The sequence below is a fragment of the Ptychodera flava genome, chromosome 1 (genome assembly GCF_041260155.1).
Source record: "Ptychodera flava strain L36383 chromosome 1, AS_Pfla_20210202, whole genome shotgun sequence".
In the NCBI taxonomy this organism is placed as follows: Eukaryota; Metazoa; Hemichordata; class Enteropneusta; family Ptychoderidae; genus Ptychodera; species Ptychodera flava.
The window spans coordinates 29828134-29852054 of record NC_091928.1 but is presented as its reverse complement, the minus strand read 5'-3'; the positions used below and the strand labels follow the sequence as shown (position 1 = coordinate 29852054).

At 37.8% G+C, this 23921-nt stretch overlaps 1 protein-coding gene across 5 annotated transcripts in view; it reads left to right on the top strand.

Annotated features, from left to right (window-relative positions):
* LOC139134905 (tumor protein p53-inducible protein 11-like) overlaps window positions 1-23921 on the top strand; it is a 137003-nt gene that overhangs the window by 91411 nt on the left and 21671 nt on the right. The window contains exon 1 of one of the 5 annotated variants that reach the window (XM_070702028.1): window positions 20080-20332. The exons of the other annotated variants lie outside the window; for them this stretch is intronic. Within the exon in view, the coding sequence (XP_070558129.1) occupies window positions 20316-20332 (17 nt within the window). The 5' untranslated portion in view covers window positions 20080-20315. Of the gene's footprint in view, window positions 1-20079; window positions 20333-23921 lie in introns of those variants that run through there. 5 annotated transcript variants of the gene reach the window in all.

Genomic DNA, 23921 nt, shown 5'->3' with positions numbered 1-23921 from the left:
AACTTTATTAATTTATGCGAAGAACACTTGCTCGGACTGCTAACATTAGTCGCTTGTTAGAGACATTAAAGTGGCGTGAAAACGTCACATCTATTCGCTAAGGAGAACGACATGCAACAAAATGGTTACTCGAAACCGTTGAAAGAAAGCGACATAAAGACCTTTCCCTTAATTCTCATTTTATGCTACCGATATTTGGCTTTTGGAATGACGTCAATGCGCACACTCGAAAGCGCAGTGATACATAAGAAGTCGAACTCCTACTAACTTTAAAATAGGCACGTCACACTTTCAATGATTGATAACTGGTGACCTGGACACTTCTTGTAAGAGTTAAACCAGGCTGTCTCCGCCGGTTAAAATACCAATTGGTATTTTATGTTGTGACCTGGAGCCCGTATGCATCTTAGAGCCTGAGTTCGTGTAGAGGTTAACAGCTTGCAGCTATGGGTATCCATAAAACAGTATGCGCAGCACTAAGCTTAGCGGTTCAATAAAATTGCAGGAATAACGTGACAGGTGCAGCCAACGGAGCTATTCTTCGAAAAAGCTATTCCGGGAGCAATTTTTGAGGGCAGGGGAAATTTTAATTTTGCTTGGGCAGGGGATATATTTTTAGGTGGAAGGGGGAGCAAATTTTAGTTTTTTTGTCGGGCAGGGCAGATATTGGTTGATTGTCCTGCGGACAGGGCTTGGCGAAAAACGAGGATGAGAAGCTACTTTTAAAACGGGGAAGGGGAAGTTGAGCCATGGTGTTTCCTGGGATGGGGACACAGTGAAAGTACTTATACATTTTACTGTAAAGGTTACCAAGGCTACTTTAGCCTTGTAATAAAGGGAAAGTGGCTTCACACATCACCCAATTCGTCTTGAATGTTCTTTAGTGTTTTGTGTCTAAATTGTGTTTTGGCTGTTTGTGTGAAAATTAACAAACAGGTCGTCAATTTTAAAATAAGCCATGGTGAAAAATTCGACAAAATCAACAGCTTTTTTCATCACAGGGTAGGGTAGCTTCATGTCTGCAGGTGAAATGGAATGACATAATTTTGAGGGGAATTTTTATGCAGGGCAGGGGAAATCGGCAAGGTTTTATTCGCCACAGGGCAGGGAGCTTCAAAAATTCACAGTGGGGAGGGGAAACAGGTAAAAATAAGTGGGGAGTGGGTAAAAATGAAGTTTGAATGCGGGAGGGTAAGTCGAAAAATGTTCAGTGGGAGGGCAACTTATGAACAGCTAATTAATTACCCTCTTGACTTAAAATTAGTCAGTTCACATTGCTTTTCATGCACAATATATCTTGTCATAGTAAGGACCCCTTTAAAAGTGCACTGTTCGTTGGCTGCACCTGAACGTGACTTGTAAAGCAAAATTAATGTAAAAAAATACGTGTGAGAGAGAGAGAGAGAGAGAGAGAGAGAGAGAGAGAGAGAGAGAGAGAGAGAGAGAGAGAGAGAGAGAGAGAGAGAGAGAGAGAGAGAGAGAGAGAGAGGAGTGAGAGAGGGAGAGAGAGGAAAATATAGCTCCATAAGGTAGCTATGCTCTGCTACTAACTTGGACGATAACATATGACATGCTCTCACCACATCTTCATCCATATCAAACAGAGTAGGGCGAGAAGTATGCACACTTGACGCTAACAATGTCTCTCTGACAAATTATTTTGTTTCATTTTAAATCTTTTATCGGCTCGGCCTCGCCCGTCTTTCATTGAGATTGCTATACGCTGTCGTCTACTGGACATACAAATTGGAGGGAAGTACACGTGTGGCAATCAGTTACACGTCAACCTGCCACGGGAATTGATTGGGATCACAGTAAGAGCGAAGACATGATGGCAGTTAATGTGTTTTAAATGGGGGAAATGGCCCACATCCTGGTGTGGCGATTTTCTAACCATTTCACAGTCGATAATAGCAAAAAAGACTGAGTATTACCTAACCGTCGAGAATCCACCAATATTCAACATTCATTGCTTCTTCCTGGCGCTCTGAACGTATTACTCTGTATCGACGCGTTTATAAAACAACTGTTGAGCTTCTATTTCTGCACCGGGCGACAGCGTATTGCTGCTATTATAGTAAGCAATATAAATTTTTTAGACAGCTTTCACTCGTTTGGTCAGAGGAGTAGCATTCGATCATCAATCATTTAGAAATAGGTGACAATGTTTAGTTTATGCTCTGATTTCAAAATGTGATACCCAACTATATATCTGCAAGCGCAACTGAGTTACAGCCGGGAAGTCTCCAAGTCTCTGTCAATTTCCTCTGCATCATTCCCCCGTGGAAATTACCGTGAACTTTGATAAGAGCTCTAATGAGAGTTTACGACAAGACGTTCGCTTCAAGGTGGGTGCTGTCGCCTTAATTACGACCAACTTGGTTCTAAACATCAGGGCAGATTATTTGGCTTATAGTTGCCTGGAAGTCAGTTTGACCCAGATACAGGAGGGGTGATGTATTTGCTCAGGGCAACGAACTTTTGCACTTTATTTCATTCAAATGCGCGTTCTATAATTTATTTAGTAAACTGTTTTTAGTAAAAAAAACACTGCGCCTCATGCCTTCTCATATTAATGCTTTATCCTATACTGTTTGACTATTTGAAAATATAACCTTCCAGATCATTCTTTACGCGTCTGAAACTTCGAGTTCAGAAAGACTTCAATTGTGACAGTTGCTTTGCTTGACGTCAGTGAAAATAAGCATGTCCTCGGAAACCACGCTTAGATTTAGCTACAAGGAAATCAATCATCCACAGATGGAAATAAGGTGTTCGAGATAAAATAATTTCCAAAACATTCATGGTTCAAGCAGCAAAGTATAAATTGTGAACAGAATTGCCCACAAGCCCTGTCGCGTAGGATAATAACGTGTGTTGAGGTACAAAGTTCGTGAGAGTGGACCTCACAATATGAGAGTCCCTGCCATACATGGGTTATATTCAACATCTATTCAAGGTTTAATAACCTCGGTTATGAGTTCATGAAAGTAGCTCAAGTTCGCAGTGGATTAATTATCTTTACGGAATATCGACGAGACCATGTGGTTGATCGTTAGCACGTCGCAAATTGCGGCAAATCGAATTAAAAGTAACACTGGCAACAAAACACTCACACTGGAACAACTCTCTAGAAAGGATCATGTACTTAAAGGACCCACAAAAAATCCACAAAAATTGTATCAAAGTTAGGTTTACATTCATGCATGCATGTATGTATGTATGCAACTATGTGTGCTGTATCTCGGTAGCTATAAGCAAACATTGTTAGTGCTTGTGTCTGTACTTATAACAGATCATGAGTCGTGGTCAGGAAATTTGAAGTTCTATTAAGCAATGACATTGTGAAGACGTGTCAAATGAACAAGACCTCCAAGTGGTTGAAGTTCTTGAAGATTTTAACCTTGTTTTCCGAAGTTTCATAAAAAATGTGCTGTTACACAAGTTTGATCATTGACATTCTCGTTATTTTGCGTTAGCTAGCTTAATGGTGTGTTTGGTTTGTTCGATTATTTCATAGAGTGTGGACGCTCGATGGCAGCCGTAATGAATGTTTCCGGCGACGTTTGACCCGAAAGGGAATGTAAGACGTGCAAATTTGTGAAGTATGTAGTCCAAGTGTTTGGCAATTGTCTTCTACTCGGAATGTTGTATGTCCTAGTCAGCGACTGTTTTAGATATTCATGTGACCATTTAGGTGATGATGTGGAATAAAATGATGCATTTGGTTGCCAGGGGACAATATATGTGTTGACCGAAGTATCTTTACATATTTACACAGCAATCAGCAAGTTTTGGTAGTATGGGCGGTTGTATCATAACTGCGAAACGGAATCGTAGTCTTACGTCAGTGGCGTTATTTCGACCTATTACTCAAGGTGTCGATCGACAAAGGGAAACCTTCGCGGTGTATATTTCAGCAACGAGCTCAGAGCTCCCGTGCCTTCCAGCTGTGATATATTAAGATGGTAGCAGTTACGTTACGTGACAACCAATCGCATAGCTATATTTTCTCCAGCAATATATAATTTGACATGTTTCGAGAACCACGCTATCATTATGTTTAACCGTGCGTAGATAATGAAGTCTGCGTGCCTTTCCGTAACTAAAGTCAATATATTTTAGCTCCAATACTGCACCTTCATATCTTTGTACAGAAACAGATCCTCAACACCAGATGGAAATGCTCTGCGCGGTAAAAAACTGACTTTAATCTGTGAACGTATTTCACTGAACTAATGCAGAGTGGCGTACATTAGAATGGAAACCGCGACAGAGTAGAGATTTATTAGCACGCTGTCTTTGACCAAAACGCAAAACGTTATACGTGATCAGTGGATCAATAAAGACAACTAATGTGTGAGCGAAATGTCTATCTTAATAAAATTCTTCATGTTGGTAAGCAGGAAAACGAGACTAGAAAAACTAGGTATGTCCTTAAGGTAGAACGCACCTTGGGGACAGATAGTCGGACTCTCAAATATCTACAATTCTTTTCTGATCTACCACTTGTTGGGACTCATTTTAAAGCTCTTGGAGAAAGAAAAACATTCACAGTCTTTTTTTTCGTAAATCGTCACTTTTATTTTTGCTCCATAGAGTTAACACGGAGATGGCGGCCATTTTGAATTTCTAATGTCGCAAAATGTTGAGTAATTTGTATCGCTAGTTCCAAACCTTACACGGTGACCCCTGAGTTTTATTTTTGATTTGGTAAGAGAATGGTTGAAAGTTTCATTTAGGAAACTTCGAGGAAAAGTTTAAGTGTTTCAATTTCGAGGCGCATACTACCTTAACACAGTTAAAAGTTTGTGTTTCTATACTAATATTTCACGACGAATTCCAATTGTGAAGCCACGATCTAATTTAAACATCCTTTACGTATATACGCTGTAGTTTCGATGATGATGATAATTTTCTTTGCATGAGGTTGTCAAAACTTGACAGGTATGTTTTTCGATACCTTTGTTGACGACTTATTTGAAGAGTAACTTAAAGTCATTATCTAGGGATTGTTTGAAAAGATAGAGTAATATTTTGCCAGTATAATTTATTATGGGCAGAATGTATACATGCGGTTGTAACCATTCTCCCAAGAGTGACCTCGCAAATTCCCAAATTCAAATTAGTCTTATGTTTTGACAGTTGCAGATTGCCCTTTCTCGCTTCAGTGAGTGCCCCTAAAATAACCGCCATAATATAAACCTTTCAATCGAGGTTGAGTTGCTGTCAACGGCCACGCAGCTGGAGCTATAAGTGCTTAATCGCTGGCGACGATTTGTTTCAATTTTCCCCTTCAGAGCTGTCCTCACAAATAATGATGTCATTTCCCGGTAAAAAGCCTTTCAGACCTGAACCCACTGAGATTCTAAATTGGATCTCAAGTCTCACAATCCTGCTTATTTGCCGACCACGTTCCGCGATCTTAGAGGCAGTCGGGGACGGAAATCGGGGAGTTCATCATTATTGAACGGTCAAAGATGCAAGATATTTGACCCGTTTCATAGTTCAAAATAGACGCACTCGTGCCTGCCACCGCGATTCTTTCTTCCTTTCGAAACATTCGTCACAATTTTGGAAACATGTTCACCTCGGGCAACAATTAGGTGTACGTTAATGTGAAATGCGTGAGTCATTACCCCGGGACGCACTTCTGCCGTGAACAGTTGCATATCTACGATTGCCTTCGTTTGTGCTCGCAACGCGATGATATATCGGGCTTGCAGCGCAGGATATCAAGCGAGTATAACTGAGACACTTATCGTTAAAACAAATGAAAGGTATTTGTCCTTGAGAGCTCCTGGATCATCTGCAATCCAAGTACTAGTTTATTTGAATATTATAATTAAAAAGTTTTTTTTGGCCTGACAAGTAGAATTTAACTGTTGTCAAACCATATTGAGTAAGGTAAGATTTCGTCTGAAAGATGAAATAACGGCAGCTATTACATAACGTTTATACTTTGTTGAAATAACTTTATCTGTGTTGGCATGTGAAATGTTACTATTTAAAATCATACAGTAGAGGGGAACTTCTCTGTTGTCCATTGTGAAATCTGCCATCACATATTTGTATTTTCTGTAACTAATCAACCCCTTGCTTCAATCAGTCACGTACACTGAATATCAGCATTATCAAGTTTTGGGGAGGGGGATGAATAATCTTGAAAAGCACGATATAATTATATGGCCACTTATCAAGTTGTATTCAAATTCTGCGAAATAGTTCGTCGTATCACTGTTTTTTTAACATAAAAGGTCACTGAGGTAAGCTTAAATCATTTCAGCTTCTTCAAAATATACGAAAGATTTGATTTAAAAATTTCCAAAACGTCCTCACACCACATTTATTCGAAGCTTGTAGTTGTTTTATTTGTGCGTTTTCTGGTCTCTGTAAATGTCAGCTTTACGTCATGCACAGGTTAAATTCGTCTCGTTATGCTGCGAGTTTCTGAGAGACTAAAAGTACACACGTTCGGCGCTTCGTTTGTCGTTTCATGCGTGTGAATTTGGCCTTTAAATGAGAACGCTCTAAAAACGCATGATAAAGTGGGAGACTCGACTCTCTCATGAAAGAAGCTGCCATTGATTGTGAACACGCACGTCGCCGCTCGAATGGTAATCGAAAAGTGATGCGGGTTGATCTACATCGAATGGAAGAAACGTTGGCTTCAAGGGCGAGAGCTGAATAATGATCAACCGTAGTTCAATGGAGTAACTAAAACCCCACTGAGCACATCCAGCATTTTAGGAGATGATTTATAGGGCTGCTGTTATCGTACAGTCATTTATGGCTTCCTTGACGATGAATCCTGGCTTTCCAGAGCTTGTGTGAAAAACACAAGTGATTGTAGTAAACCGTCACAGTTGTAAGCAATGCCTGCTTCGAGCGCTTTGACTTATAGGGAATCCACAAGAATTCTATCAGTGGGATTATGGCAGAACGTAATCCGTATCAATGACGAGGTTGAACGTGTATTTAAACGACTGCAGAATATATGTGCTTTAGGTACGCCTCGTAACTGAAAGAATGCTTTTATAGAAACTTTCCTCATGAACCATATTGTTATCAAATCAAGAATAATAATCAGGGAGTCACTGTGCAAATTTTGATACTAATGAAGCAAATTACCTGACATTTGCCGATATTTGAAATTCAAAATGGCCGCCATCTCTATGGGGAAAATTTAATTTTTTGGTTTCACAAACTAAGACGATGGAAACTTTACTAGCTCTGATGGTTTCAAAACGAACTCCCACAAGTGGTAGATTAGAAAAGTATAATAATATTTGAGAGTCCGAATTTTCGTCCCCTGGGTGCATTCTACCTTAAAGCATAGTATACATGCACCTCTACAAGTCAACACCTAAAGCCCACAACATTCATTAATGTTTTGCAATCTTATTGAGCGTCTTTTCATTTCAGACTCAAACAGCAGCCTGATTTAGTGATTACCCGGCTACCCCTTTGTGACACTTTGTCAGATTAATCTATGGTGACATCCGTTGGCACGGTGTCGACAACTTCTCTCGGAATGTGTCCACCCTTACAAAATCTGTGGCATGCAACACATGGCACAACCCTTAATGAATGACGTCGACATTCCAAAAACTCTAAATGAAGGTTTTGGAAGCTCGTTATATCATTGAATGGAGAAAAAAACTGGTCGATCGAGCTGACGGTGCAGGCTCATTATGTCGCCATCTAGAGAAATGCCATTAAAACCAGTCGGGTTACAGGCTGTGAATAGAATTCAATCAGTTTCCACTTGAACGAATTAACTGGCTATTCAGTGACGCAGTATGACAGCTATGATGTGGGTTCATTGAACTTTTTGACATTGAAATATTCGTACACATTATATAAACCGAAGAGAAAACATAAACGGAAATGTAATCAAGTAAACACGTAGGCATGTGTTTAACAATAGTAAATAAAACACTAATTACCAAACTAGTGAGCAAATTCTAGTTCAAAGATATTGAACAGAATATTGCAAAAACCTCACTTATATTACATTACCATGAGCCTGCTTAAAGTATACGTCTGGTGTTAAGATATCTGACTCAATTATATCATTCACTGTCATATAATGTGTTCGTCTATATGCAAATTTTGATATTCTTCAGAAGTTATCTAATTTTCAACACAGTGCAATGTTATCATTTTAACATTAGTTTCACCAATCGTTTCAGTGTTAAACATGCTGACCCCTGACATTTACTCATTCCTCAGATTTCTATATCTGTAGTTTGTCGTATATTCATATCTATATTATGACCCTACATTCCGTGCTTCAAACGCAAACTATAAAAATGTCACTTATATTTTGCCGCCTGAGAGACCGGAATATCTTCAAAAACAGCGTATATTAAATTTTATGTCCCAGAGAACATTCTGGGAGGCATATGGCATTGCGCCATTTAACTTTGATACTGCAGTAACCTTAAATGTATCCGAAAGATCATTTCTCAAAATCTTCGCTTTGTATAAAATATGTACGAGTGAAGACTCCCTGCTCTGACAAATTTACAATCTTCAAAAAATTATTTAACGTTCAAATGTTGTCGTTTCCGCATCAGTGACAATAATGAATCGTTTCCTTAGCCATTCAGGACAAACCTGCTGACCTTTAATATTCACTCATTTTGCAGATTCCTATATTCTCTTTATTGTATATTGTCATCTGTATCTTCAACCCTATATTCCGTGCTTCGAATGCAAAATGTAAAATTATCACTTTTATACTTTCAAAGGCAGCGTATATTCAGCATTTATGATCACAGAGAATACTCTTACAACCATATGGCATCGCACCCTTTAAATTTAATAATACAGTCACTTTAAATGTGTCGGAAAGATAATTTTTCAAAATCGTCGTTTCCTAAAGCTTGTACAAGTGAAGACTCCCTACTGTATTTGCGAGCTCGAAAAATACGAAAGGTTGAACTGTCTTTGCAAGACAAAAGAGCCACATCCTTTCGACAGTGAATAGTTGTAGGGGTTAGTCAAATTGAGTTTTCTACAATGTGGCATACTGTAAAAAGAGAACCACGATTCTGCGTAAGGTACATGTAGTGACTGAAAGAAACAGTGAACACTATTTGTGCGTCTTTGAGGTGAGCCAGTCTGCAGGCTTAAGGACTACTCGAAGTAAATTACACCGACCTAGCATTTCCCATATTACCTCGGAGAAAATTGCCTAATATCCCAAGTTGACGAGTGCCATCATTCATGTTGCCAGAAGCAAAATAGCTGTTGTCTCGTGCAACTGCAAAGAAATAATTGGTCATTCTGCTTCTGGTACACTTTTATACCTCGAGAGTATGTTCTAAGAAAGGGTTTGAACTGGTTTGAATCTATCGGAGATTTTACCACAGTGTGTGTCGGTGCTTGTAATCTGGCAGATATTGTGTTCCCTGCAGCTTGCATCGGCGGGCCGCGTGACCCCAAATGGTCATGACGAATCCGATTCTTTAAATCACTCTTTTTTGAGTTCAATGAAGGTAGTGATGGTGGTAGGATATGACTTGACATGACAAAATTAGTATCTAACTTTTTGGAGAGCTATCGTTGAATGAATACCATGGTACACCAAGTCAGTTTATCCGCTACCAGTTGTATTCATGAGGGTAAATTATTGTCGTGTATGCCTAAGTCTTGTTATTCTCCCCAAAGCAGGTTTGAAAATCAATTTTCATCATGTCAACACAGCGTCTAATGTGCAGTGTTTTTTGTCCATATTTGAATTCTAATCCGAACAAGAATTCACTCGTCAACAATCAACAACGATGCAATTTACACTTGTACAGGCTGAGTTGACAAGCTCAATACTGTGTATCTCAACATGCTTTGGAGAGTAGAACAAGAAACTCTAGTTGACATTAAAAACACAAATAGGGGATAAAGTTCACTGCTTTAGGCCCTTAAAGGTATACTAACACCTGTTCCAATTTTACTACAGTTACCATGGAAAGAGAAAATCTAACCAATCACAGATTTTAAGCGGGTGGCCGCTTTTAAAAAAACAGCGCCCTCACATGGGCATTTTGAATACCAAGGAACACCCCTTTGACCATATATGGGCATATTTAGATTACAGGTGACTGTGTACCTTTAACTTCAAATGATCATTTTTACTCCATTTGGAATGCTTTTTTCCTTGGAATCCAAAGGTACAACATGTACATGATAATCTACGTTCGCAAGCTTTTCCGTTCAACTATGAAAATCTGCTCTCGAAGATCAGAAAAGTTTTGATCCATGGTCTAAACATAGAACTCTAAATTCTGGACATTTCTTACAAAAACTTTAAATTTGTCGTTCGTTTATATCGTTTCCTGGTAGAGATAAGCTAATTGACAGAAGGAGAAACGAAAACCTTGGCGATTCTTGATAGAGGAAAGTAGTCGTGTTAGTGTTAATATGGCCTGATTTAAATGTTAAGAAGTTATGAATTCAATAAAAGATCTCCAAGACTGAATATATATATATATATTATATATATATATATATATATATATATATATATATATATATATATATATATATATATAATATATATATATATAATTATAGTTGCTATGTCATCGATTTTAAGCCTATTGACGGAACGACGTAGTTTCCAAGGTTTCATTTCCCATGGTACCTTTTTGTGACTTCCGTACTGTCGCTCCCGAGACGTAAATCGTCCATTCGTGTCGCCTGCTATTGTAACACATATTTAGTTATTTGGGATTACACGCTCTCGATATCGATCGACAAGATGGCAACGACTTCAGGGATAGTAAGAGAGCTGTCTCATCACGCTGTGTACAGAGCAATCTATACAACAATTCTCCTTTATACCAGTGATTGATTGGTCGATGCAGATCACGTGTTCGTTTAAACGTCATATGTTATTATCACACGAATGGACTGCCGGTGGAAAATTTTCATAGTGTCACAGTCTTTCGAAAGCTTGTCTCCTTTAAATTTTAATTATTCAATTTCCGCCAAATAAGTAGGGTAAAATTGGGATTTTAAATGAATTAGTAAAACAAAATACTAAATAGACAAGGAGCAAACGCTGTTTCCAAAGGTTTCCCTGTCTCGATAGAAAAATCAATTCTTAATTAGTTTGGTCAAAGCGATAACAAAGCAATGTCAAAGATGAATACACTCGTAGTATGTAAGTTTCAGTTGGCTTAATGTACGATTTATAAAAGCGTTTAACACATGTTTTATTGTATTTGGAACGTCATTCTTATAGACAGAGCTATGCTTAAAGTTATAGGTTACAGACTATGCAGGGAATATCTTACAATTATAGGTTACAGACTATGCAGGGAATATCCTAAAGGTATAGGTTACAGACTATGCAGGGCATATCCTAAAGTTATAGGTTACAGACTATACAGGGAATATCCTAAAAGTATGGGTTACAGACTATGCAGGGAATATCCTAAAGGTATAGGTTACAGACTATGCAGGGAATATCCTAAAGGTATAGGTTACAGACTACGCAGGGAATATCCTAAAGGTATAGGTTACAGACTATGCAGGGAATATCCTAAAGGTATAGGTTACAGACTATGCAGGGAATATCCTAAAGTTATAGGTTACAGACTATGCAGGGAATATCCTAAAGGTATAGGTTACAGACTATTCAGGGAATATCCTAAAGTTATAGGTTACAGGCTATACAGGGATATCCTAAAGTTATAGGTTACAGGCTATACAGGGCATATCCTAAAGTTATAGGTTACAGACTATGCAGGGAATATCCTAAAGTTATAGGTTACGGACTATGCAGGGAATATCCTAAAGTTATAGGTTACAGACTATACAGGGCATATCCTAAAGTTATAGGTTACAGACTATACAGGGCATATCCTAAAGTTAAAGGTTACAGACTATGCAGGGAATATCCTAAAGGTATAGGTTACAGACTGTGCAGGGAATATCCTAAAGTTATAGGTTACAGACTATGCAGGGAATATCCTAAAGTTATAGGTTACAGACTATGCAGGGAATATCCTAAAGTTATAGGTTACAGACTATGCAGGGAATATCCTAAAGGTATAGGTTACAGACTATGCAGGGAATATCCTAAAGGTATAGGTTACAGACTATGCAGGGAATATCCTAAAGTTATAGGTTACAGACTATACAGGGAATATCCTAAAGTTATAGGTTACAGACTATACAGGGAATATCCTAAAGTTATAGGTTACAGACTATACAGGGCATATCCTAAACTTAAAGGTTACAGACTATGCAGGGAATATCCTAAAGGTATAGGTTACAGACTATGCAGGGAATATCCTAAAGGTATAGGTTACAGACTATGCAGGGCATATCCTAAAGGTATAGGTTACAGACTATACAGGGAATATCCTAAAGGTATAGGTTACAGACTATGCAGGGAATATCCTAAAGTTATAGGTTACAGACTATACAGGGCATATCCTAAAGTTATAGGTTACAGACTATGCAGGGAATATCCTAAAGTTATAGGTTACAGACTATGCAGGGAATATCCTAAAGTTATAGGTTACAGACTATACAGGGCATATCCTAAAGTTATAGGTTACAGACTATACACGGCATATCCTAAACTTAAAGGTTACAGACTATGCAGGGAATATCCTAAAGGTATAGGTTACAGACTATGCAGGGAATATCCTAAAGTTATAGGTTACAGACTATGCAGGGAATATCCTAAAGTTATAGGTTACAGACTATACAGGGCATATCCTAAAGTTATAGGTTACATACTATGCAGGGAATATCCTAAAGTATAGGTTACAGACTATGCAGGGAATATCCTAAAGTTATAGGTTACAGACTATGCAGGGAATATCCTAAAGTTATAGGTTACAGACTATACAGGGCATATCCTAAAGTTATAGGTTACAGACTATACAGGGCATATCCTAAAGTTATAGGTTACAGACTATGCAGGGAATATCCTAAAGTTATAGGTTACAGACTATGCAGGGAATATCCTAAAGTTATAGGTTACAGACTATACAGGGCATATCCTAAAGTTATAGGTTACAGACTATACAGGGCATATCCTAAAGTGAAAGGTTACAGACTATGCAGGGAATATCCTAAAGGTATAGGTTACAGATTATGCAGGGAATATCCTAAAGTTATAGGTTACAGACTATGCAGGGAATATCCTAAAGGTATAGGTTACAGACTATACAGGGAATATCCTAAAGGTATAGGTTACAGACTATGCAGGGAATATCCTAAAGGTATAGGTTACAGACTATGCAGGGAATATCCTAAAGTTATAGGTTACAGACTATACAGGGAATATCCTAAAGTTATAGGTTACAGACTATACAGGGAATACCCTAAAGTTTTAGGTTACAGACTATACAGGGAATATCCTAAAGTTATAGGTTACAGACTATGCAGGGAATATCCTAAAGGTATAGGTTACATACTATGCAGGGAATATCCTAAAGGTATAGGTTACGACTATGCAGGGCATATCCTAAAGGTATAGGTTACAGACTATGCAGGGAATATCCTAAAGGTATAGGTTACAGACTATGCAGGGAATATCGTAAAGTTATAGGTTACAGACTATACAGGGCATATCCTAAAGTTATAGGTTACAGACTATACAGGGAATATCCTAAAGTTATAGGTTACAGACTATGCAGGGAATATCCTAAAGTTAGAGGTTACAGACTATACAGGGCATATCCTAAAGTTATAGGTTACAGACTCTACAGGGCATATCCTAAACTTAAAGGTTACAGACTATGCAGGGAATATCCTAAAGGTATAGGTTACAGACTATGCAGGGAACATCCTAAAGTTATAGGTTACAGACTATGCAGGGAATATCCTAAAGTTATAGGTTACAGACTATACAGGGCATATCCTAAAGTTATAGGTTACAGACTATGCAGGGAATATCCTAAAGGTATAGGTTACAGACTATGCAGGGAATATCCTAAAGTTATAGGTTACAGACTATACAGGGCATATCCTAAAGTTATAGGTTACAGACTATGCAGGGAATATCCTAAAGTTATAGGTTACAGACTATGCAGGGAATATCCTAAAGTTATAGGTTACAGACTATACAGGGCATATCCTAAAGTTATAGGTTACAGACTATACAGGGCATATCCTAAAGTTAAAGGTTACAGACTATGCAGGGAATATCCTAAAGGTATAGGTTACAGACTATGCAGGGAATATCCTAAAGTTATAGGTTACAGACTATGCAGGGAATATCCTAAAGGTATAGGTTACAGACTATACAGGGAATATCCTAAAGGTATAGGTTACAGACTATGCAGGGAATATCCTAAAGGTATAGGTTACAGACTATACAGGGAATATCCTAAAGTTATAGGTTACAGACTATACAGGGAATATCCTAAAGTTATAGGTTACAGACTATACAGGGAATATCCTAAAGTTATAGGTTACAGACTATACAGGGAATATCCTAAAGTTTTAGGTTACAGACTATGCAGGGAATATCCTAAAGGTATAGGTTACAGACTATGCAGGGAATATCCTAAAGGTATAGGTTACAGACTATGCAGGGCATATCCTAAAGGTATAGGTTACAGACTATGCAGGGAATATCCTAAAGGTATAGGTTACAGACTATGCAGGGAATATCCTAAAGTTATAGGTTACAGACTATACAGGGCATATCCTAAAGTTATAGGTTACAGACTATGCAGGGAATATCCTAAAGTTATAGGTTACAGACTATGCAGGGAATATCCTAATGTTATAGGTTACAGACTATACAGGGCATATCCTAAAGTTATAGGTTACAGACTATACAGGGCATATTCTAAACTTAAAGGTTACAGACTATACAGGGAATATCCTAAAGGTATAGGTTACAGACTATGCAGGGAATATCCTAAAGTTATAGGTTACAGACTATGCAGGGAATATCCTAAAGTTATAGGTTACAGACTGTACAGGGCATATCCTAAAGTTATAGGTTACAGACTATGCAGGGAATATCCTAAAGGTATAGGTTACAGACTATGCAGGGAATATCCTAAAGTTATAGGTTACAGACTATACAGGGCATATCCTAAAGTTATAGGTTACAGACTATGCAGGGAATATCCTAAAGGTATAGGTTACAGACTATACAGGGAATATCCTAAAGGTATAGGTTACAGACTATGCAGGGAATATCCTAAAGTTATAGGTTACAGACTATGCAGGGAATATCCTAAAGGTATAGGTTACAGACTATGCAGGGAATATCCTAAAGTTATAGGTTACAGACTATGCAGGGAATATCCTAAAGGTATAGGTCACAGACTATGCAGGGAATATCCTAAAGGTATAGGTTACAGACTATGCAGGAATATCCTAAAGGTATAGGTTACAGACTATGCAGGGAATATCCTAAAGGTATAGGTTACAGACTATGCAGGGAATATCCTAAAGGTATAGGTTACAGGCCATGAAGGGCATATCCTAAAGATTTATCATTTCCATTGTAGAGACCCTTCCCTGTTCATTAAAGTGATTCTCAAAGGGAGTAAATCTCATGTGGAGTTTAAATTGATAATTTATGGAAATGCAAATGGCTGCATACTACGTGGCGTTGTCTAGGTAACGCAACGCTACGATGACACTGTTCCATCGTCATAAATAACCTTCTTAGTCACTAGGAACGCAAGTCAATTAATCGCAAAAACAGGAATTATCAGGAAAGGGCGCCATCATCAAAGCCTACAGAATCGACTACGACTTTCAAGAGAATGTCATCGTAGGCGTGAAATGTGTTGCGTGTTACTATTGGTTAGATCAACATAGTTCGAATTGAATGCCTTAAAATGACTTTTCTAAATAGCGTCTCACTTAGTGATCATAACAGGCCCGCAATAAATAGGACGTCAGTGGAACTGAAAAAGTCGCCAAATCAATTTTCTTTTAAGTGTGTTTTCTCAATTCTTCTTCGTAGACACAAAGAAATATTGACATCCCCTTTGTCTGTGGTGCCGTTTTCTGCCATTCCCATGAAGGGCTTGACATAGATTGCCGCCATTAAGGATAAAAATAATGCAGCTTCTAAGGATAAAAATAATATCGATATCATATGGAAAATGCAGGAATTTTAAGATAGATTGAATCTGTGTGTTCTTTTCCGGCCGAATTTCCATATTCTGCTTGCAACAAGAGAGTGTAGACCTGTGCAATTAAGACTGTTTAATACTTGTTTTTTTATAAAAACTACAATATGCCATTGGTGAATTTGAAGACAATACACCTCTCTATGTCTTTGGAAAAACGATTAATCAAATGGCGATCTTCTTTAAATGACAATCCTCTTTGGAACCGCAAGGAATGTTTCTTTTCAAACCTCTAAGGGGCTTCATTATTGCATGCAGTGGTAATCTCAGTACACTGCAATTTTCTTGAAAGGCGGATAATACAGTGTATCCAATTTATACCTATTTTTACCAATAAGCGCAGCCGTTTGTGTGTATCATTGATATTAAAAGACAGCAAGGCACTCAAGAGTGGGGAAATAAAGACTTACGGTAACTTTTTAGATTTAAAAGGGGGCAGGTTGTTTTGAGAAAGGTCATAGTGAAAATAGTCTCTAAAAATACAACTTACAGTAAACAGTGGGATGAAGATGGTCAAATAAAATAAATGACAGTAACATAATCTAATAGAAATAGCATGTAGATAAACGTTAATGTTGTGTCTCATGGCTGTACTTATCTTTTACTTTTCAATGGACCGTCGTAACGTGAATTCTTGTATTTTTATTAACAAGAAATGGTATACGTTATTTTATTCATGAAATACGTTTTATGAAAAAACCTGGCAATGCCATTTACCGCATATTTACCAGTTTTGATCGAGTTTTTACCAGACATTTGCTGGACCTAGATTTCACAATTATTTGTGCATCAAGCGTTTACACAGATTTGAGTTTACAATCGGTATATGTAAATGAGGAAGGTTGTTGCTGTCTCCTATTGGGTCGGGCCGTGATTGTTGGTTTCATCTACAGTAATGGGACATACGAGAGACATTTTTGAAAAGGAACAAACACGTGGAGTAAGTGAGTTTTTTGACGTAATACTTATTAATAAACCATGATGTAAGGTAGTAATACCCTTATTCTAAAAAATATGTAACTGAGCGTAACATGTAAAATCACTTAAAACATGCGCGGTATGCAATACAAACATATAATATGTATTAGCATGTGACCTTTTATGTAATATTAGCCCTGACATATGTTAGATGACCCTGTTCATGAAGCTAATCAGTAGTGACTACCATTGTCGGCATAAACCTTTTTGCCTTTCAGTTTGTCGTTTCCTTTTGTCCGCCAGTCTCTACTTCACCATAGCGTGTAAGCTATTCAAAAGACCTTTCCTTATATCTATGAGTCCCAAAAATATATTGACCTCTTCCATAATTTGAATCGTCTTTCAGCTCTTTAACTTATACAGACGAGGTCGAAAGCAAGCTGGTGTATTCACAGCAATTGTACTTCTACATGTACACTCACAAAGTTGCGAAAAAGGTTCGCCCCTGCTATTTCTGCTCGAGGAGTGCGAGTGCGACTATACAGTGTCACTGTGTGACTGAATGCACTCACAGCGTGGATTGATAAGCCTGTGGATGGTTTCCAAGTCCTATGATACCACACAAATGACGATACCAAAACTACCTTATTGTTCAGTCTATCACATGTTAGAATGCGTGGCCGAGAGCCGTTCAGCGGTTTCTTTTGATGTCATGATGTTTTCGGGAAAATCGTGACAAATAGAGTATGACATGATGTTTGGCAAAGCGTGCACAATAAAGAATGTTTACGCTGTCTCCGACAAAATCATGCAGATGGACGCTTGCAGATTAAGTCGAAGCAAGCATAACAGTCGATGAAACTTTACCCCACTACTTTATGTGAGCTTTCTCTTTCCATGCCTGAAATCAAAGAAAACGGTCACTTGTCGGCGCTGTGACCTTCATCTATTCTTAGGCATTCGAAATTAACAGTCAGCATAATCATAGTGTTTGCACAGTAAGAAATAATTGATGATAAACATACATAAATAGGATACGTATTTATCATGGTTATTAGTGAGCCATTAACAAGATTAATTACAATCATGGCTTTTCGAGCGATAAGAAAGCCCACCATTCACAAATAGAAAAGCAAGTACGTATATTTTGAATTTTGTACTGTGTCATATAAGTTTTCGAAATTTGATTTTTTAGGAGAAAGATAAACCTTACACTGCATTCCACATTAAGGTGACACCGTGTTACATATAACCTATGGTTACTCAACGTCTTGTTTACGCTGTGGTACCAAACGCGCCTCGAAAGATTTCTTAACTTCTGCTCATAATTTCCTCACGGAAATGTTTAACCATTCTCTTTCATAATCAAGATTTAAAATCTGCGTGCAAAATTTGGCACAAGAGAACTAGACTACATGAGTGTTACCGGTACTTGAAACTAAAAACGGCTGCTGTATGGCAGGGAAATATTTCACAAACACAAGACAATATGAAACGTTTATTTGCCACGTACACTTCAAGCCGATTCAATATGAGCACCACGCCATCAGAATATTGTTCTAAACTGTTTTTGTTAGTTGAATGGCAGTCATCATTTCTTGTTCTGCTCCAAAAGCACGTTACGGTAAACTGTATACAGCTTGTCAGCCCAGCCCTTACATGCGTAGACAAGATGTTGTAATTGACATTCAAAACAAAAGTACTGAAAAAAAATCATCAAATGTTACAGCTACTGGCCGTTGAGGAAGTAATGAAAGACGAAACTGTGTTTATTTATACTTAGATTTATGTTTTTTGAAACATACACACAATATCAAGCGTCAATTCAGGATAACGTAACACAACCAAGGATTCTAACTATCTTCTTACCTCTCTCTCTCTCTCTCTCTCTCTCTCTCTCTCTCTCTCTCTCTCTCTCTCTATATATATATATATATATATATATATATATATATATATATGTGTGTGTGGTGTGTGTATTTATATATATACATGCATATATATGTGCATAACTACATTAAAGCGTTTCGTATATTTAATATACATATAAAGTTGATTGTTAATAGACGTTTATCCATATCATGTATTATATAATAACACAAACAAACACACTCATACACACACACACATACATACACACACACAGACACACACACACACACACATATATATATATATATATATATAATATATATATATATATATATATATATATATATATATAACGATCGGAACTAACTTTTGAGAATACTATACGATCATTTGATCAAATTTATTTAAAGTCATACATACATACGTACTTACAATACATACATACACACGTACACATACATACATACATACATACATACATACATACATACATACATACATACATACATTTACACAAATATTTTGATAATGTTGAGTTTTAGAGCGTTCTGAATCTACTTCAGAATGGTTACTGAGCAGTGTGGACTTGTCGGCTTTTCAGCGTTAACACTCACACCTTGAGGCCCCGACAACCATCAGTAGTGCATCTTTAGGTTAATCTGGAACCCCGTTTATTGGATTTATTAGCCACGGAATCGCCATAACAATAAGGCGAAAGATACTATACATACATACTTACATACTTAGACACATACATAGGGAGATAAACTCAGATACATACATATGTACATGCACTTGGACACAAGTACCTAATCTTATATATATATATATATATATATATATATATATATATATATATATATATATATATATATATATATATGTATATATATAAATATATGCATATATGTGTGTAAGAACATAAACGATTCCCATATTTTATTCAAGAAGATTATATATTATATATTATACTGTCAGCGTCTGTATCGTGAACGAAAGTAAAGAAATCTATATGTATTTCAAGTGTTTCTGTTATGCGTCAGTATAAGATTCTTTGCCACGTTTGGCCCAGTCGTGTTAAAATATGCTTAAGTGGCGTCGTAATATTGTAAAAGTAGCGTGGAAACGGCGTCACGTGCCCAAGGCATTCACGGCAACCAACTCACCAGCATAGAAACCGAACTCTCGATCACGTGACCTGCACCGTTCTGAAAGAGAAGTGTCACTGTGGTCGATGGACGAAAAAAAAACAAGTCTTCCAGTGGAAAGTGCTGATCAAGTGAATGCCGATTAGCAGACCCCACCGATACCATTCACAGCATCGAACTAAACGTTGCTCTCTGGATCCCGGTGTTGTCATAGTGATGTAGCAAGGGCATTGCCAGTTGCTGGGCCATGTTTTTCTTCTCAACGTATGTACAAAGCAAACCATCTTTGCGTGAGAACATGCATTGTTGTTTCTCGGTAGGAGTGTACAGTTTGCTTTTCCTCATTGATGCTGTTGTCATGAACGGCCTTGGGTATTTCAATTTCAGACCGCTTTTCTTTCTTGCGCACGGCAAATCTCATTGGGGAAACGAAATAGAGGGGAGGTCGGGCAATGTATCAGCATCGTTGAGTAAATCGTATAGGTTCACACGCTAACGGCTATTGGATTTCTTCTTGGTATCATGCTGCTTATAGAGATCGTTAAGATGCCATTGTTGCGATTAATATTAACAGACAGACTGTTTTGCCTCGCGTTGAGAGAAGAGCGGCGTCGAGACAGCGTATGGATGTCAAGGTTACCAGCTGAAGTATACAGTTATATTGTAATTCGACGAATTGACCATGAGCTTCGAAATAGGGTACTTGTCTTTTTAAGTTATTTGCGTTATTTTTATGTTGTTAGTCAGCGAGGGGACGAAAAGCACTGGGCGACAACTTTGAACGCGGGAATGATTTGTTGCGTGTTGATAGCGACCTCAGTCATATTTGTACAATTTTTTATGGGTCCAAAATGTTTGCAGTCTTGCTGGGCTAGTTCAGAAATCGGCCTTTTTGTAAACTCTTGGTATATTTCTGAGTATGTTTTTCTGAGAACGGAAGGGCGTTGACGGACATAGGCTAGCACTCGCTCGTAAGCTGCTATGATTTACGTATTTCGTTTACATGATATGACATGATTGGTTACTGTGAACATGCCCTTCTGACACGAACTCTTTACATAATTGACCTGTGACCTTCCGGCTGCGTGGTTTCAGACACATCGGCTTTGACTTCCATGTAAACAATTTGTCCATCGACGTTTTTCGAATCAGCACTTTTTTTCATGCTTGTAAAACAGATTGTCCAGAATTTTTTATTTTACTTTTATTACCACCGACTAGCTATCGAAACCCCCGGTCGAAACCCAAGGCTGCCACAAGTCAGCCTCGGTCGGCATCATATTACAAAAACTTGCCGATTTTGCTCGGGCCGAAGGAAAACATATGTGTGTTTCCGGTAACCCGACCTACCCTAGAAAAAAACCATCGACGCCAGATATTTAGGGGCCCAAGCCTACCGGCTGGCCCCTATTGGTTTTATAGGAGTTCACCTTTCTTCTTCTTCTTCTTCTACTTCTTCTTCTTCTTCCGCTCTTTTTTTGTCGACCTAGAACTCAATCACCGCTTACCGCAAACTTCTGAAACTTGCAGGGCTAATAGGTACCTATGAGATCTCGTGCACCTGGGTATAGAAATTTCAATTACTCGCGCAACGTGGCGGCCATATTGGATTTACGAAAAATACCAATTTAATTTTAAAAATCTTCTTCTCCAGAACCAACATACAGATTTAGCTGAAATTTTACTCATGTCATCCCTAGGAGGATCTCTTTCAAGTTTGCGAAAGGCGTTTCGATCGGTCACGTGATTTGGCGGCCATCTTGGATTTTACGAAAATCACAATTTAATCATTAAAAATCTTCTTCTCCAGAACCAACACACCGATTTAACTCAAATTTTACTCATGTCATCCCTAGGAGGATCTCTTTCAAGTTTGCGAAAGGCGTTTCGATCGGTCACGTGATTTGGCCGCCATCTTGGATTTTACGAAAATCACAATTTAATCACTGAAAATCTTCTTCTCCAGAACAAACACACCGATTTAACTGAAATTTTACTCATGTCATCCTTAGAGTGATCTGTTTCAAGTTTGCGAAAGACATTTGGATCAGTCACATGATTTGGCCGCCATATTGGATTTTCCAAAAATACCAATTTAATCTTCAAAAATCTTCTTCTCAAGAACTAACACCAAAATCTTTTGGCAAACTTTATAGGCCATACTACTAGATGCTATATAATATATTTCAAGGAAATTAACCCGGCAGTTTTTGAGAAAAAGATTTTTAAAGTATTATTTTTCTGATTTTTCAATGACCTTTGACCTCCCCTATACCTCTGCAGCTAAGCTATACAAATGGCTTATTCTGGCCTATTTACGCAAACTTTATAGGCCATACTACTAGATGCTATATAATAAATTTAAAGGAAATTAATCTGGCAGGTTTTGAGAAGAAGATTTTTAAAGTATTATTTTTCTGATTTTTCAATGCCTTTGACCTCCCCTATACCTCTGCAGCTAAGCTATACAAATGGCTTATTCTGGCCTATGTGAGAGTCATATCTAATACTGGGCAATCTAATAGAGTAAGAGGTCAGATTTTTGGTATATAGGGATAACTACGAAAAACAATTTTTTTTAACAAAATGTCACATGACTTTGATGACCTTTGACCTCAAATATACATATATGTCCATAACTCAGTAACCACAAGTGCTACACCCTTCATATTTGGTATGATGGGAGACCATATGGTGCCATATCCGGTACCTCATTAAATATGCACATATCTAATTCTGGGCAAGCCAATAGAGCTAGAGGTCTGATTTTTGGTATATAGGCATAACTTAGCATACAATTTTTTTTGGCAAAATGTCATGTGACCTCGATGACCTTTGACCTGAAATATACGTATATGTTCATAGCTAAGTAACCACAAGAGCTAAACCTTTCATATTTGGTATGATGGGAGACCATATGGTGCCTTATCGGGTACCTCATTAAATATGCACATATCTAATTCTGGGCAAGCCAATAGAGCTAGAGGTCTGATTTTTGGTATATAGGCATAACTTAGCAATACAATTTTTTTGACAAAATGTCATGTGACCTCGATGACCTTTGACCTTAAATATACGTATATGTCCATAACTAAGTAACCACAAGTGCTACACCCTTCATATTTGGTGGGTTGGACGACCTTATGATGCAACATCATGCACCTCATTAAATATGCACATATCTAATTCTGGGCAAGCAAATAGAGCTAGAGGCCTGATTTTTGGTATATGGGGATAAGTATGGGATAGAAATTTTTTGACAAAATGTCACGTGACCTCGATGACCTTTGACCTCAAATATACATATATGTCCATAATTCAGTAACTACAAGTGCTACATCCTTCATATTTGGTATGATGGGAGACCTTATGGTGCAATATCCGGTACCTCATTAAATATGCACATATCTAAATCATGGTTTGGCCGCCATCTTGGATTTTGTGGAAATCGTACTTTAATCTTCAAAATTGTTCTCTTTCAAAAATAAACCACCGATTTAGCTGAAATTTTACTCATGTCATCCTTAGAGTGATCTCTTTCATGCTTGCAAAAGACATTTGGATCTGCCAAGCGTTTCTGCCGTCATATTGGATTTTGCGTAAAACTTACGTTTACTAGAAACCAACAGTAACTATGAAATTATGTTCAATTTCCTTCTTAACAAGATGCAAAAGATTTTACCAAGTTCAAATTTTGTACACATTATGATCAGTTGAAGAACTTCAAAACAATCTTAACCGCTTTGGCCCCGGCAACGCTGCTTGCAGCTTTAATTTTTTCTTATTTTCACAAAACTTCGAGTGAATTTTCTAAATTTCACAAGTCTCGGCCAACAAAGGGAAAGCACTAACT